General features: G+C 42.7%; 1 protein-coding gene across 5 annotated transcripts in view; it reads left to right on the top strand.

The window, feature by feature from the left end:
- TTC21B (tetratricopeptide repeat domain 21B) overlaps positions 1-16,996 on the top strand; it is a 54,961-nt gene that overhangs the window by 16,506 nt on the left and 21,459 nt on the right. For all 5 annotated transcript variants that reach the window (XM_084812017.1, XM_084812046.1, XM_084812008.1 and 2 more), the window contains 11 exons: positions 1,299-1,383; positions 3,927-4,025; positions 4,910-5,102; positions 5,686-5,783; positions 7,238-7,438; positions 8,562-8,691; positions 9,356-9,513; positions 11,461-11,685; positions 13,755-13,993; positions 15,651-15,723; positions 16,006-16,116. In XM_084812017.1, the coding sequence (XP_084668143.1) occupies positions 1,299-1,383; positions 3,927-4,025; positions 4,910-5,102; positions 5,686-5,783; positions 7,238-7,438; positions 8,562-8,691; positions 9,356-9,513; positions 11,461-11,685; positions 13,755-13,993; positions 15,651-15,723; positions 16,006-16,116 (1,612 nt within the window). The remainder of the gene's footprint in view (positions 1-1,298; positions 1,384-3,926; positions 4,026-4,909; positions 5,103-5,685; positions 5,784-7,237; positions 7,439-8,561; positions 8,692-9,355; positions 9,514-11,460; positions 11,686-13,754; positions 13,994-15,650; positions 15,724-16,005; positions 16,117-16,996) is intronic.

Here is a 16,996-nt window from a genome sequence, read left to right as displayed (position 1 = left end):
GATTTCGCTAGTCAGCAGCTTGATGCCCATAGAACTCACTTTTTCCAGCAATCACTTCAGAATTGTTGGAAATGTACATGTTGATAGCTAGTGAAGTTGGCCAGAGCCCAAAGCCAACAGTTGTTTTCTATATTGATTGTGTTCTCTTTTTGAATAAATCAGAGCTGCTAATTTTTCCAGTTTCACATCATAATTAATCTGATCATTAAACGGGCAAGGTGGAAATACTTCTGTTTTATGATGGTTCGCAAATGGTTGACAACAACTTTTTCTAATAACAAATCATGAGATGGAAAGCCTGGGTGGATCAAACACAGCTAAAACTATTTGTTAGCAATCCTGGTTAACAAGAGAGACTGGTGATACTTCTTGCATATCTGTCTGTTGAAGACTTGCTTACTGACAGTGTAGGAAAAAGAAAACTGTCTCTGATCATTTTCTTTTGCGTTGAAACAAAGACATCAGAGCATCTTCCCATCTATCTCACGGAACTGAAGGATTTTGAGTCATTTTTGAAAATTAGATTACCTTAAATGCTGCTGTCCTTGGTTTGGCCCATCCTGACAAGCAGGCCTGCTGCTGCAAAACGCATTAAGATTCTTTCGCAAGACAGTGAATGTCACAGTAAGTAAAGGTTCCGGAGAATCCTGGGGTATCAGGCTTCAGCAGCGTATTGATGCATCCTGCCCGATCACTCCCAGTTGGCTTCTCCTGCAAGCAGGAGTGGCTAAACAAACCATGACTCTCCTCCCTGGTTTGTTTATCGCGATGTTTGAACTGGGGATTCTGACTTGTCTCTCCCCAAACAAGCTAGAGTCATAAGTTAGCAGTGAACCATGGCTTATGACTGTGGGTTGTTCGAGAGACAGAGAGAGAGCGAGAGGGAGAAGCCAGAATCCCATGTTTGGATGTCACGATAAACAAACGATTGATGTGAGTCTGGTTTGTCAGCTTCTTCCAGTGGCAGGAGGGGCCAAGTGGAAGTGATTGGGCAGCATACTTACTCGATCCTGATAAGTCAGGATTCCCTGGAACCTTGGCTTGCTGTGACATCCAGACCAGGTCCATGGGTGCTTCCGGATGAAACTTTTATCATGCAGTCATCTGGCCTTGTTCATGGTACGTTAGAAAACGAAACATTTCCAGAAAACTCCAAATTAATTTGAAAGTTGGCTCTCTTCTTACACGAAAGCTTTTAATCATCCGTTGTGTCATGAAGACATAGCTCTTGTTAAGATGAACAGCGCTTTGTCCTAAAAGAAGACAAAGTGTTTTAATAACGGCTTATTTTGTTTCAGGTTGCTGCAGAAAGATGCTCTTAACTTGGAAGCTATAAAAATGGAAGCTGTTCACCATTTGTGTAGGGAAGGAAATATACCTGAGGTGGGTCTTTGGTATTTAATTTTACATTGAGGCTTGCTTTGCGTTGGTTATTATTAAATATAGTTTTGCATATGATTACTATGAATCAGTGCAAAGCATAGTTTGTCATTTTAGGTAGTTCTGCCCTGTAAAATAATGTATTTGCCAGCAAATGCAGACAATAATTTCACTGACAGCAAAGTCCTGTATATGTCTGTTCAGAAGTAAGGCTTGTGAACTTCAGTTGAACTTACTTCCAGATGGGACTGGAGCCCTAGATTTTCTCTTATTTGGAAAAGTTATGTATATTTCAATCACATGAACTTCATACTTAAGAAATACATTTAAAATTTAAACTAGTGATATTTGTAAGTCTCTACTAGACTGTCTTTTAATGAACACTTCAGCCCATGATAGATACCATAATGAGCACATTTTGGCATAAAAATAAAGGGGACCTTTTTGCTAAGTACAATCCTGGGCCAGGATCCAAAGGTCTACTTTAGGCTGGCCCAAGGGCTTCTGAATACCTAGTGCAATATTTTTTGCAATACGGCACGAGAGCCAGCAGACCCTCGTGCCGTATCACAAAGTGTTTCCAAAACTCCCCTCAGATTCAAATACGATTTGCCATGTGGCAACAAGAGAGCAGTTGAGAATAGCATTGCTGGAGTTCAAGAAACACAGGCTGAAATTCTCTTGGAGACTGTATGGTTCTTTGGTACCAAGGGGTGCTTCCAGACAAGGCTTTTATGGCACCATCACCCTGCTTTGTTCATGGAATGTTATTGGGGTCCAGTCGTCATCTTCTACTAATAACCCTCCCTTTTCCCCCCACCAGTTCTTCCTTCGTTTTCATTTTTCAGTACAGAATAGTTGCACAGTGCCCTGGTTCACACGTCATAACAACCCACGGCTAACAAATGGTGGGTTGTTAAAAAGACGAGCGGGAGCAAGTGGGTGTATTGGTTCCTACCTCCCCACTCCTGCTGAGATAAACAACCCAAGGACGTGCTGACCCTGGGTTGTTTATTGTGACGCTGAACCCGGAACTCTGGGTTCTTGGGAGGCAGACAACCCAGAATTGGAACCCGTGGTTCCAACAGCCCAGAGTTGGAAGCAGCCAAGAACAGAGCATCCCTGGATTGTTTATCTCAGTGGGAGCAGGCGGGTGGGCAGGAACCAGCACACATGCTCACTCCCACTTATCTTAGTCTTTTCAACGGTCCATGCTTTGCTAACCGTAGTTCGTTACAACATGCGAACTGGGTCAGTGCCTTCTAATTAGTAGTGCTGGAGCCCTTCTTCTGATAGCACCTAAGGACTAATATTTTCCAGGGAGGTTTTTGTTTTTGAAGTTGCATTTTTACTTCATTTTCTAGTTGGAATACAGTTAAAGAGAAATTAAATGCAGTCTTTGAAGGGTCAGATTCTAACACCAATAATAAACAGCTATAGGATAATTCTGGTTCTAGAAAAGTCAATGGAGAATGTAGTGATAATAGATTTTAACTCTTCAGCTTTTGGTAGTGTTTGGACAGAAACATCTTTAAATGCATGCAGAAAGGGGAAGGATACTTTAAACAAAAATGTGGTTACTTCAGAGAAGGATTTCTTTTGATTGTAGTAATTGGCATGTAGCCAGTCATTGCTTAACCCATGTTGCACAATTAAGAGATATTCACTAGACCTGATACAAAATATACAGTTCTTGTGGTGGTAAAGTTTACTTCTGCAAGCCACAGTGTCTTTGTACGAAGCATTGTCCCCAAAAGGTGGAGTCTATTTATCATGCAGCTCTTGGATGTTTTATTTAAAAGGATATTTTCTACTGTTGCTCCTTCAGAAGTGGATTGTCATTAAGCATTTATATATTATGGTACAATTTGGCATACATTATTAAATTCTTGCAGGTCCACGTGAAATTTGGGTGTTGCCATAAGACTATACTGATCTGATTTGCACATAATGCTAAGCCAGGATTTGCTGTTACATGCACAACCAGGAATGTGCCCATGTAAAGCGCTGGACTCGAGCACTCCCTCTTCCCGTGCACCTAGGAGGAAGAATAAATCCAGAATTTAGTTTCACTTTAGCAGATCCCTGGCTTGTCATAAAACGTGAACCAGGAATTTTGGTTTAAAAGAAACTATAGTCCCGCCTCCCCAACATGCCACTCTCCAGATGTGCTGTACTACAGCTCCCATCACCATCCTGGCTGGGGATGATGAGGCTGTAGACCAGCAAATCTGGAGGGCGCTAGGATGGGGAGGCTGCTGTAATCAGTTGCTAAACAAACCAACCTCAAACTCTCAATTGTTTTTCCAGTTTGTTTAGCAAACTGCTTGATTTAGCAGGAATCTGCAAAAGTGAAACTACATTTTTGTTTATTCTGCCTCCCAGTCGCTTTCAGGGAGAAAAAGAGGGGAAGGGGGAGCATGGCTCATTCCTGCTTATGCAAATAATGCTAAATTCTAGTTTTGTGGATTCATACAAAATAATCGTTCTCAAAATGCACAGATACTAAGGTCGGTGTTCTGCTTCTCCCCATCCCCCACCCCAAGGCATCATCAAAGTTGGCAGATCTGATTAGTGCATTGGATAAGTTGGAACCACATAATCCTCGGCTCTTCTGGAAAACAGCATTGGTTTTTAGCAGAACAGTAAGTGTACATTTCTAAAAATTGCTGTCCGTGACTATGATCCAATGGCTCTCATGTATATGTGCCTTCAGTGATGAGCAGGTAAGCATTCCCTGTACACGATGGTAGCTTTTTCCATCTTAGAATGGCAAGCCCCTGTCTGTGCTGGGTTTTGACTTGTGCCCTTCGGGCCTAATCCCATACACAGCTGAGCGCCCCTAAATCCTTTTATTAGAATCAAGGCATACTTAAATCTGTGCCAAATTACTCAGATAGATATGCAACTGGTTTCGATTGGTTGGTTTTTCTTTTTGAATGAAAGGTTAAGTGGTAACTGTGAAACCTTTCTTCAAAACGTACATCAAAGCATGAAGTAAGTTTTGACTGTGATGAAAAATGAACAGTACGTATATTTCCCCCCTGTCTCATAGCCGCTTTGTTGCGGCGGTTTTCCATCCCTTTGTCTGTGGCGGCTGCCTGCTTGTGACAACTGGCTCGCCTGACTCGGTTCACCCTGAGCAAAACTTTGAGCTGAGTGGTGGCATATGTAAGTGGAGGTTGTGCTGATGGCAGACGGGTGAGGTGACATGTTTGCCATGAGCAAGGGAGCTGTCAGGGATGGAGGGGGGGAAAGTGGCTGGAAGCAAGGAAGTTGTGCACTGGCCTTGACTCTGGATTCAGTGGCTGTGCAGCTTTGCCCACAGAGCTTGCAAACTGGATTTTCGCTCTGGGGTACATCGAATATGCAAGGAACGTTCTTTAGATAATTATGTAAGTTGTGATAGTACCTGTGTTTTAATGTTTTCAATTAGTGGCTGCTTCCGATAAGACTTTTTAAAGAAGTATTGTGAGCCTGTTGATTTCAAATCTGAACGATTCATGCTGAGAACAGTTTTTAACTCTAGTGTGGCCGCAGTCCACTCATCCTTCAGCAAACGCAGACTTTGGTAGAAAGAGCATTCAGCTTGGCCTCTCATGATGCAGATATTGCTACTGAACTTGGCTACCAGATGATTTTGCAAGGGAAAATAAAGGAGGCTGTAAAATGGTACAAGACTGCCATGGCTCTTGATGAGACGAGTGTTCCTGCACTAACTGGTATGGCTTGAAATATACTTGTGCTTTCTAGAGCACGAAAAACTTAGTTTACCTTTTTTCCTCTGAATAAGTTTATTACTGCAAGTAACCTGTGTTATTACCTTAAAATTTTTTAAAGCCTAAGTTATCATCAGCTTGCTTTCTACCACCACCACCACCACCCTGTTTTTGAGTCTCCATTATATTTCTCTAGTCTGGTCCAAGTGAGGGCAACCTGCAGCCTTCAGGATAATTTTGGAAGCCCTCTGCAAGTGATCAGTCCAGACATCTCGCAAGAGTGGCTTGTCCCTCCCCCAGCAGCCAACTGAGTGGGCAGGAAGAAGGGGAAGAGAGTGAGCGAGAAGAGGGTCACCGAAAGAGAGAAGGGGAAAAGAGGAGGGTCTTGCCCACTGCTGGTTTCATTCCCGCCCACCATCAGCATCTAGCCCCTGACCGATTACCACTGAGGGAATGTGGCCCTTGCTAGGAAACATGTTCCCTCCTCCTGTTCTAGTCTGTGAAGTCTGATTTAATGGGGAAGGAACGCTAAACTCTGAATAGTCTTTGTAGGATAACGCTGGAATGAGATGACTTTGCATTACAGGAATTATCCGGAGCCAGCTAATGGAAGGCAAGTTGGACGATGTGGAGCAGCAGCTGGAGTTCTTGAATGAAATCCAACAGTCTATCGGGAAATCAGCGGTGAGAGAACGACCCTTTCCCAAAGTGCTTCGATTTTAGTCTGATTGGCACTGCCATTCTGGTGCTAGAATATTTATGCGGACAGAGGATTCCCCACCAATGGCTCTCATTTTGCTTTTTGGCTCGTTGCAGTGTTCAGTTCTTGAGTTTCAAGGCAAGGGATGCTTTTTGAAGGAAGTCTTGTTGGCATACTTGACTGAAATGTACTGGTATATAATACATTTTGAACAGGGCAGTCCTGTGCAGGGGGAGACTCTGTGGCGATTGCTGTGCCGCATCCAAAGCCCCACCAGCTTGCTGCAGCCAGGGTGGGAGGGGGAGGAGAAGCTGCATTTGCTTCCCACTTTAACCTCCCCCCCACTCCGCCCCCAGTCACGTTTGCTCCTGTGGGAGGAAACCTGATTCACTTGCTCCAAGACTGAAGTAGCTCTGGGCCTGTGTCCGGGGTGCGTTGGGGCAACAAGGGGCTTAGGATCCTGCAGATGCATGGTCCAACCACTGGTGGCACTTTCCTCCACCACACTGTGGGAGAACTCTGTCAGTAGACCTCCCTCTCCACCTGCAGATAAGGAGGTCTGCAGCACCCTTTGGCTCCTCAGCTCCCTGGATTGCTCCCTAAACCAGCTTCTGGAACAAAAGTACTGATCTGGTAATTCACAAGAGTTCATTAAGTACACAATCGAGGATGTAAAAAGGAGTTTTATTGTCTTAAAAGAGCGACATCCACGCCAGGGAACAGGGTGGCCACTTACACATCTCCAAAACTGAGGACAAGCATCACCAAAAAAGAGGACAAAACGGGGAATCAATGTGGGGGGAAAATGCGTATGCTAATTGATAGGGTTGGATGCACCCGATCTCGTCTGATCTCGGAAGCTAAGCAGAGTCAGCCCTGGTTAGTGCTTGGATGGGAGACTGCCTGGGAATCAGGCTTCCTGCATTGAGCAGGGGGTTGGACTTGATGTTCTTGTAGGCCCCTTCCAGCCCTATGATTCTATAAGATTATCTATATGTATAGATACAAACATATACATCTATATGTATAGATACAAACGTAGAATTATTGTAGCTTAAATAGAAATATGGTGTATTTCATCATAGTGGGGAATACTGTGACCAGGTAATCTGTGTGCCTCCCTGCTCATCTGCTGTTCAGGCGCTAAATGGTTATGGGCAGCTTCAAGGCCTCTGCTCTCCCAGCTTCTTACGATTCTTTAACTTTCAACCGGACATGGACCAGACAGGCCTTCAAATAGAGGCCTGTCCTCTGGCAGCCATTGGAATAGAAGACTGTCTTCTTTAAAGTAGGACACATAGCCATCCTACCAGGGAATGTGCTGCAAATCAGGTCCTTTGAGTTAGGACCTAGTGTCCTGATGAAAACTTTTCAATTAACAACAGGGACAAGGTAATGATAAGCCTCGCTGAATTGTAATTTTCTATTTGTTTTTTAGGAGCTATCTTACTTACGAGCAGTGTTGGCTATGAAGAAACATAAAAGACAAGAAGAAGTTATTACTTTGTTGAATGATGTACTTGATACACATTTTTCTTCTTTGCAAGGTTTACCTCTTGGTGTAGAATATTTTGAAAAATTAAATCCTGACTTTTTGATAGAAATTATTAAGGAATATCTCAATTTTTGCCCAGCACAGGTAAGGCACTCAAACTCTTGTCCTTCTAAAATGAGGACCATTTACTATGACTTGGTTTTAAATTCTGTGCTCAAAATGGTTTCACGTGGAAGGGAGGATAACTTTAGGAAGAATCACTAAGTTTCTAAGCACTGTCTAGTATTAGGAGTGAGCAGTGAAGTAACCTCATTACAGCTCCCCATCACAAAATGGCTGCCATTGAGGTGCTTACCCATTCATAAAATGACTGCCATGGTGGGCATGCCTGGCCACAGATCACTCATTTCCAAGAAGGCGAACTGATTAGACTAAAAGAAAAATAGCTTGCCTAAGAGCCTAAGTACAAGGCAGATGTGAGGTGTTCTCCAAAATAACAAACCCAGTCTTTTGAACCCAAACAAAGATGGTGCTGGAGGGCAGTACTTCACTTTGCAGCTTGCCAGTTAATTTTAAAAAAATACCTTAAGAAATAAAATTAAAAACTTCTTTGAAAAAACCGTAAGATATTTAAAATTAAAAAAATTAAAAAAGGCTGGGAAGTACCAAAAGGTGTCCACAGCTACATTGGTGCTGATGGGCACTATGCTGGAGACCCCAGTGTTAAATACATTTTAGAAAATTCTCATAATGCCAATTTGATATGCTATCTGTTCTTATAAAATGCTTCATTTATTGACGTGAATATGAACAGGGTTCAGTGTGAAATAGTCATGTTGACCCTGTTCTTCTGCTTAAGAGTTTCGTTTTGCTCTTAAGAAATCAAATATTCCTTTATTTTCTGAACTAGGAATACTGGAGCATTTTGTTTGGTCCACATTTTTAAGTCAGCCAACCTAATTTTCACTTCCCAGACTAACATGCAGGGTGGAGTGCAGTTTTCCATTGTATTGTGCATTTCTCCAATTTTTGTGTTGCTTTTCTCTGCTCAAAACATGCACAGAAAAAAGTATATTTCAGGGAGAAATGCGCACAATTTAAATGTGATCCACTGAACAGGACTTCGTTTGTTGAAAATGCACACAGAATTTCACTTCTCAGCTCAGATGTGTGTTTCATCATTTTTTTTTAACTGCCTCTTCTTTCTCAGTGTAATAAATAAAGGTTTCATTAAATCAGTTTCTCCATAAGTGTGTTTTATCTCTAGCCTGCAGGTCCAGGACAGCCTCCTTCACCACTTCTGAAACCTTGTGCATCTGTCCTTGAAACCGTGGTAAAAACTGTCCCTGGTCTCCTGCAAGCTGCCTTTTTAATTGCGAAGGTGAAATATTTGGCAGGTAATGTCTAATTTTGAGCCAATGCTTTGTATTCGAAGCATGTTTCGTTCTTTGAAATTATACTCTGTGATTCCTAAAATTCCTTCTCAGCCAAGCAATAACATACAGCCAGTAATTTGTATTGATCTGTTTCTTGTATTATATTTCATTGCTTCTTGAATTTTTGAAATATCAAAAATTCCAGTGCTTAATAAACTGAAGACCCTCAATTATTGGGCTGCTTGGGGTGGGGAGTGGGGAAAGAGTTATAGACCTGGTTCACACATAATGATAACCCATGGTTTATTCAACCAATAGGTTATTGAATTTTGGGTTGTTGTGATGTGCAAACCCAGCCACGCTTACACACCATGGTTTGTTAACCATGAACAACCAAGAGGGTCAGACACACATCACGGCTGCATTAACCCATGGATTCTCCTCCTGGGTTGTTCGTGGTTAATAACCCATAGTTAAACCATAGTGCAGGGTTCACATGTAACGACAACCCATGATTCAATGACAATCCATACTCAACCCATACTCTGGGTTGTTGTTGCATGTGAACCAGAGTGTCCAGGTTTGGATAACACATTAATAACCTATGAACGGGGCATTTGTAATGATTTCAGGTTTCAGATATATCTTGTCTAATGTATATGTTTTGTTTGTTTAACCTGATCAGGTAACCCTGAAGCATCCCAAAGTATCCTGCAGCACTGTTTGGAAAAGAATCCTTCATACGCAGATGCTCATCTCCTTATGGCTCAAGTTTATTTGTTGCAAAACAACTTCAAGCTCTGTTCTCAGTCTCTGGAACTCTGCCTAAGCTACAACTTTGAGGTAAATTGGATTGGAAAATCTCTAGCCTAGGATACTGAAGCTCTTTATTTTCATCGCACACTTGACTGGCATTTAAACTTGTTGCCAGAATTATTATAATATTTTGGCTGCAGATGTGATTGCAAATTGTCAAGACATCAAACATCCTCGTGGAATAAGAAGATATTTAGCCTTTTATCAAAGACCTCTTACTTGAAAAAGGGAATCTTGGAAGCCAGCATAGGGTTTCAGACTTAGGAATTGTCCACGCTTTACCCTTGTTTAGCCTTCTTTACGACCATGATTGCAACTCAGGAGGCCTGGCTCTATAGACAGCTAGAGTTTTTGAGCATTAGATATCCCTGCAGTCCCTTTCCCTTAGGAAACAGGGCAAGTCGATCCCTTTGCAAAGCTAAAGGAAAATTTCCACTTCCTGCCTGGCACTGAATGGCAATTTATCTGTCTGCAGCATCTGCTGCCTACTAAATCTGGCCCTGGAGCTATCTCTATTTCTGCCCACGCATTCTTTCTGTTATGGAACTGATTTCTTCGTTAAGATGCCTTGCAGTCTCAATTCTACGCTCAATTCTAGGAACATTGCTGGTTGATGTCTGTACTTTGTCATTGACTATGGGGCAGTGTCTTGTCCAGCAGGAAACCCTATTTAGAACCTAGAGGACACTGATACGTCTGGCCTGAGCCATCATAACTTGCTGCTGCAGTGCAGATCCTTCACACATGCTTTCAGAGTGCTCAGTTAGTCCGCTGCATGTGATTAAGGGTGCAATCCTATACATGTTTAGACAGAGAAAAGGCCTACAACTCAGTTGTATTATTATTTCTAGAGTGCCTACATTAGTTAAATATAGCACAAGCCTTGCCCTCAGGCATACAGGCTAAAACAGGGGTAGGCAACCTGGTGCCTTATCTTTTAGACCAGGGGGAGCAACCTGGTGCCCTCCAGATATTTTAGACTATAATTCCCATAAGCCCAAGACAACATGGCCAATGATCAGGAAGGAAGGGGAGTGTAAGTAAAAAGGGGGAAGATGGAGATCAATTTGACCATGCCAGAAAATAGGCAAGTCATATTAGCAGCCATTTCCATCCCGTTCAGACCAGGCTGATCTTCCCTTGCCAATGTTCTTCCTGGCAGGGAGAGAGTGCATCCTCCCAGTGTCTGTTAGGCCTCTGGCTGGTGACAGGGGCAACAGTTAAAGGCATAAGAATTGGATTTATAGAGCCACATTGGTCACTAAGCTGGTTGTACTGAGGAATTGGAATATTGGAGCCATCTCCCCTGACTTGATCTTACATAGCAGTGTGAACAAAGATTAAGTGTTTGAAGCAAGGTAGCAAATTGTCCTAGAAAGTTCTGCAGCTTGGGACCATGTTGAGTTTCCCTTGGCCTTTCTCCATCCTTGCCCAACTTGCTGTTTCTTCTTCCTTTATTTCTCTGTCATTTCAGTATGTGAAAGAGTGTGAGTCTCTCCATGGAGAGGTTTTGGGTGTTTGGGATATACTGTTTGATTTTATCAAAGTCATCGGTTCAGCAATGCATGTTAGAATTGATAGGAGACTCTTTACTATAGGTTGGTCCAGGGCACAGTCTAAATGCACACAATGCAGCAATCTTGATGTAGCTAAGCAGGTCTGTATCTGGTCCATGTCTGGATGGGGAACTACATAGGATCCCTATCTACACTATCCTCTGCTCCCTAAAACAAGGCAGGAAGTAAATACAATAATATTTTTTTTAAAATTACAAAAAGATGTTTGAATGCCTGGAAAGAGGGGCCTCTGATGCCCTGTGATAAAGTTTAGGTATTCTGTAGCATGTTTGGTAAATGCTGAAAGCAATGTGCATAATTATCACAGATGAAGATGATTTAATGTAATTTTTTTTAACTTTTTTTCTTTTTGGAAGACAGTACAGAACATAGTTACTGATTATTTATTCTTCATTAGGTTCGGGAGCATCCTGTATACCACTTAATAAAAGCTCAAGCCCAAATAAAGATGGGTGAAATAGCAGAAGCCGTTAAAACGTTGCAGATGGCAATGAATTTGCCAGGGATGAGAAGAGCTGCATCTTCCTCAAAATCAAAAACAAAGAGGATTGAAATTGATGGAAGTGACCGTGTGTCTGTCTATCTAGAATTGGTAAATGCTCACCGTTTGAATGGTGAACAGGTATGACAAGATTATGAATGCACATGCAAAACTGACATCTTTCAATGTCATTTGCGAACTTTTAGATACTTTTAGATACTTCACAGATGACGAAGGATTTGTGGATCATCCTGCTAGCAGTGACAGCTGTGCTGCATTTGGACATCATGCTAAACTACAGTGTAGTGAAATGTAAATGAGCCTAGGTGCTCCCCTTTCTTGCGAGCTCCCTTCTCTTCTCGCATGGCCAGGAGGAGTTCAGAAGCTTTCACTTCCACTTTTGATTAATCACAGCTTTTTGTGTCATCTAAACCCAGCAAACTGTGGTTGATCTTAACTGTAGTTGTTTTCAAAAGAAGCCAGCTTCATAAATCACAGGTTGAAGTTGGCTTATTCGAAACTAACCACAGTTAAGATCAACCATTGTTTGCTGGGTTTGGACTACATTGCAAGCTGTGGTTAATCAGAAGTGGAAGCAAAAGTGTCCAAATTCCTCCTGGCTGCTCAAGAGGAGGGGAGGGGAGGAGGAAGCACACAAGCTTTAGGGTAGCTGAGACTCACTGACATCTTGCTAAAGCAGCCTTCCCCAACCTGGTGCACCCCAGATGTTTTGGCCTTCAGTTCCCATCAGTCCTAGCCAGCATGGCCAATGATCAGGAATGCTGGGAGTGCTAGTCCAAAACATCTGAAGGGCCTCAGGTTGGGGAAGGCTGGGCTAAACCATTGTTTAGTGTGACATCCGAACACAACCGTTTCGAAGAGGGTGGAAGGTTTCTCCATACTCTCTCTTAATTTGTATTGGTGAAGGTTGACCTTGGGAAACCAATAAAAGAATCACAGAAATGATAACATGCAGCTGCCTTTGCCATGCTGATTATTTTTAAAGCAGTGACTCTTACATTTTGGTCTGTGGTGTACTTTCAAGTGGTCTGCAAAACCTCAGTGAAAATATATGGAAATATGCAACGCCTTTTCTAGAGCCATGAGGAACTCAGCTCCTTCTGCATTCCCATATGACTGTACTGAGTGATCAGGGAATAGGAAAGGAGAGACATTGCTTGGTATGTGCTGCTAGGTTTGCACTGGGAAGTCAGTCCTCCATAGTATCTTACCTGTTCAATGTCTCAGTGACACGTAGCATGTACTAACCTAAAATGCCTGTGGGTTGAGTCGAGATGCATTGGAGTGCAGAAGGAATCTACATTTAAGGAATAGAACATCAGAGTTTAATTTGGAAGCCTTTCAAGCAGTCCCCTTCATGATGGCACCCTTTTGGACAGTAGATGCTGTTTTCATAACATAAGAAAATGGGGTGGTCTGCAAAAGGCAAGCAAACCAAAACAGTGGTCCATGCTAGAACAAAGATTTAGGGGGTGCAGTTCTAAAAGATTTGGAATAAAACACAACTGCTCCCCCCCCTTTTTTTTAAATGAAGTGGGGAGCACATTGCATTTGATCCTCTCTTAATTATCACAGATTTTGATAGGGGTCTTACAGCAGTGCTTTTCAAAATGTGTTCCAGGGAATCTTGCTGGCTTCCTTGCAAGCTCCCCTTGTGGGTTCCTCATTAGCCCTGTTTGAGTGCTCTACTTCTGTGTTTCATCGAGGTGCAAGCGAGGAGAGCGAGGATGAAGATGCTGGCTCCACCTCCCTGTTGCCCTCCATGAGTTGGAGAGATCACTTCTGCAGCAGGAAGCCTTTTCTACTCGTGTAGGCTCCCTGCGTGATGTAGGACCCTGATTTACTAAATCATGCGGGGAGCAAGCAGATGAACGACAGCTTGTTCACTGCTATCAATCTTCCCTTGCAATGCAGAGCTGCAGGAATGTATTGGGCGTGTTTTAGGGTGTACACCCAGTTCATGCACAGTGCTGATGAGATCTAATAAGTCCGGCTAGCGCTGTGTGTGAATTGACTGTGCACCCTAGATGAGGCCTCCATAATGTCTTCTACACTGCGCAGGGATTTCTCGACAGATACATTGATGTGGAAAGGGCTCCCTGGAAGAACCGGGTTTGAGAACGACAGTTCTACAGGAATCATTTAGGCACAGATGTCTACATTTGATAATATAATTTATATTTTTGAAGCATGAAGCCATTAAAGTCCTCCAAGATGCTATCAATGAATTTTCTGGCACCCCTGAAGAGCTCAAAGTCATGATTGCTAATGCAGACCTCGCTCTTGTGCAAGGAGATGTGGAAGCTGCTTTGACTATGCTCAGAAATATAACACCAGAGCAGACTTACTATGTTCAAGCCAAAGGAAAAATGGCAGAGATCTATCTGGAGTACAGGAAAGATAAGAAGCTATATGCAAGCTGTTATAGGTAAGAGCTTATTACCAAACGTATAACACAACATCAGACTCCTTTCTTGCAAAGATATATTGCTTCACTAAAACGCATTGTAAATTGATATGCAAGAAGCTGTTCATATTGAGATACCTGCTTTCCATTGATAAATGCAAACAAAAATAGACACATCAGGAAACAATTTCTTAAATAGCCCTGAGTCATGATAAAAATCTCAGATTCATGTCTTTGTTAAGGGGTTGACTCCTCAAATGGGGACATTAGGGTGTCTTCCGCCCTGATAACCCCAGCAGCCACTCGGAGTCAAGCTTACTCTTCTCAATTCAGCCCAGTCCCAAGCACTTTTTTCTAGTTACACTAACATTGGCTTGTATAACATATTCCTTTCTCTTCCTCACCTAAAACTTCCACTTCCATTTTTTATTAACTGCAGCTTGCCTTGTATACATATGCCTTGAAAGGCAGAATACTTTTCAGTCTTCTTTGGAAGAAGCAAGGGAGAGGGGATCCTCCAAAAGAATCTCCAAGAGTTTTTCCCTTGATAAAGACCACGTGTTGAAACGCATTGGGAATTCAATTGGTGCAGCTATTTCTTTTTTTACTTTGGTTTCCAGCCTTACAGCTGTTTTTTCTGATCCCTATTGGCACTGTTGATTAACGATGGACCCATTTCTCTTCTAAATGATTCTTTAGTAAATGTGGCTGCATTTGGATGTACTGCTAAGGCATGGTTTAGCATTACAAGAATCAGTCTAATCACCCCCTGGACTGGTGTGCTCCCCTTCCTTTCTCCTCCTGGCCTGAGGCTTCCACTTCCATTTTTGATTAACTGCAGCTTGCCATGTTGTCTGAACCTTAAACTGGAGTTAATCTTAACTATTGTTTGTGAAAACAAGTCAGCTTCATAAACTATGGTTTGAAGTTGACTTGTTTCAACTAACCATAGTTAAGATTAACCATAGTTTGTCTGCATTCAAATGATATGGCAAGTCTATGGTTCATCAAAAACAGAAACAAAAGCTTCCAAACATCTCCTCATAGCTTCACCAGGGAAAGAAAGAGGAGTGTGCAAGCATGGGAGGAAGGGAGAGGCTAGGTATGTTCTTCTAACGCTAAACTATGATTTAGTGTTACGTCCAAACCAGCCCAGTGTCTTCCATGACATTGAGCTGTTGTAGCACTAGTGTCAACAAGAAAGCAAGCTGCATGCAGATAACGTATCTTAGATTTACGTATCTTAATTAAAACTAAGATTTCCAGGATAACGACTCATCTTAATTTTCTTCCTCTAGAACACAAGCCTTCTTTATCTTGCTAAATTGAAGTTTCCAAAGGCAAAAAGCAAATGTTTGCCACTGCTCTATAAAATAATAAAAAATGTGGTCCTAGAAAGCTAGGGCTGTATCCAATAGTGTTGTTCTACCCACCGAAGGGACACTGTTGTTGAAACAGCTTTTCCCTCCCACCCCCTGCAGCCCCCTGCATGCACCCCTCCAGAGCAGATTTGCGAGGGGGCTGCAGGGGGGAGGAGAGGATGGGGAAGTGCTGTTGTGTGGATGGAAGTCCCAAGTCCACTGGTGCAACATGGGCTCCAAGACCCACCTTACCGCACCAGCAGCAAACAAATTGCTGGCACTACTTTGCTACACTATTTTTTTTGTCTTCTTCATAGAGACCTGGTGGAGAAACTGCCAAGTTCTCACACCTTTCTTCTGCTTGGTGATGCATACATGAATATCCAGGAGGTAAGCATCTGCAACAGTGGGAGGTTATGATTAGAGAACGAACAAAGTGTTCATAACTTGTTCGCTCAGGTTCAGTTTGACTCCCTGCCTGGAAGTGACTGATCTGCTGAGTTCGGTCACAGTTTCGTTAAAGCACTAGTGGTATTACTTGTTTCCAGCACCGGTAAATTTATACAGAGTAATTTCAGGTCTTCCAAGCGTTGTCTGGTGATATGTTATATTATCTTATCGTAATATATATTACCTTTAAGAATTCCTTGACTTTACGTGTTACTGTTCCAGCCGGAAGAAGCCATAGAGGTTTATGAACAGGCTTTGAAGAAGAATCCTAGAGATGGAGCACTGGCTCGTAAAATTGGGAACGCTCTAGTGAAGACTCACAACTATGCAAAGGTATCGTATGAAGAATTTATACCGGCCTTCCCAACCTGGTGTCCTTCAGAGGGGCTGGACTGCAAGCCCTGTCCTCCCCAGCCAGAATTGCATGTGTTGGCTGGGGATGATGGAAATTGTAGTCCAGCCCCTCTGAAGGGCACCAGGTTGGGGAAAGCTGCTTTCTAGGGATGAATGGCTTGTATTTCACCCATTTGCTTCCTAGGACACATGCCAATATGATCATTCTTGTGACACTTCCAGAAAAATTTAATTTACCCAATAGAAAAGCCTAGGGTTGTGAATGTTAATATGCCCTTCCTCAATCCAAAGAAGAAGAAAAAGAACTACTGGTATGAAGTATTTTAAATATTTTGCTTTGAAATTCCGAGTTCTTTCCCCCTCCCCTGACACACATGATTTTCATTACTTAAGGATACCTATACAAAAATACTGTTTGTTAGCACTTGGATCAGTCCATCTAAAAGTAAATCATGCTGACCACTTCAGCAGTGAAACGAGGCCAGCCAGGAAGGAGGGAGATGTTTTTGTACGCCAGGGGCACACCCAGCATCTCCCAACCTCAGTGCCCTCTCCCTCCAGAATCTTTTCAACCGCTAAGTTGTGAAGAGGGCAGCCTGATCAAAAGTCCCTTTGGGGAAGATCAGGCAGAAATGTGCTTCCTCTGATCTAAACTAAGCCCCACCAAGGACTATTAAAGTTGCGAAGGGGCACAGGCCACCTAACAGCTTAAAAGATGCTGGAGGTAGAGGAAATGGGGATTGAGGGATGCTGTCAGGCACATATCCCCTGGCAACTATTTTCCTCAAAATGTTCTCATACCACACAGGGAGGGAGAGTTAGAACTCTTCCCCTTCCTGTGCTGTACACCTCAGGTTTG

The sequence above is a fragment of the Heloderma suspectum genome, chromosome 1 (genome assembly GCF_057233095.1).
Source record: "Heloderma suspectum isolate Gila_16-S chromosome 1, 16-S_ref, whole genome shotgun sequence".
NCBI classification, from domain to species: domain Eukaryota; kingdom Metazoa; phylum Chordata; class Lepidosauria; order Squamata; family Helodermatidae; genus Heloderma; species Heloderma suspectum.
This window is presented reverse-complemented; position numbering and strand designations above follow the sequence as displayed.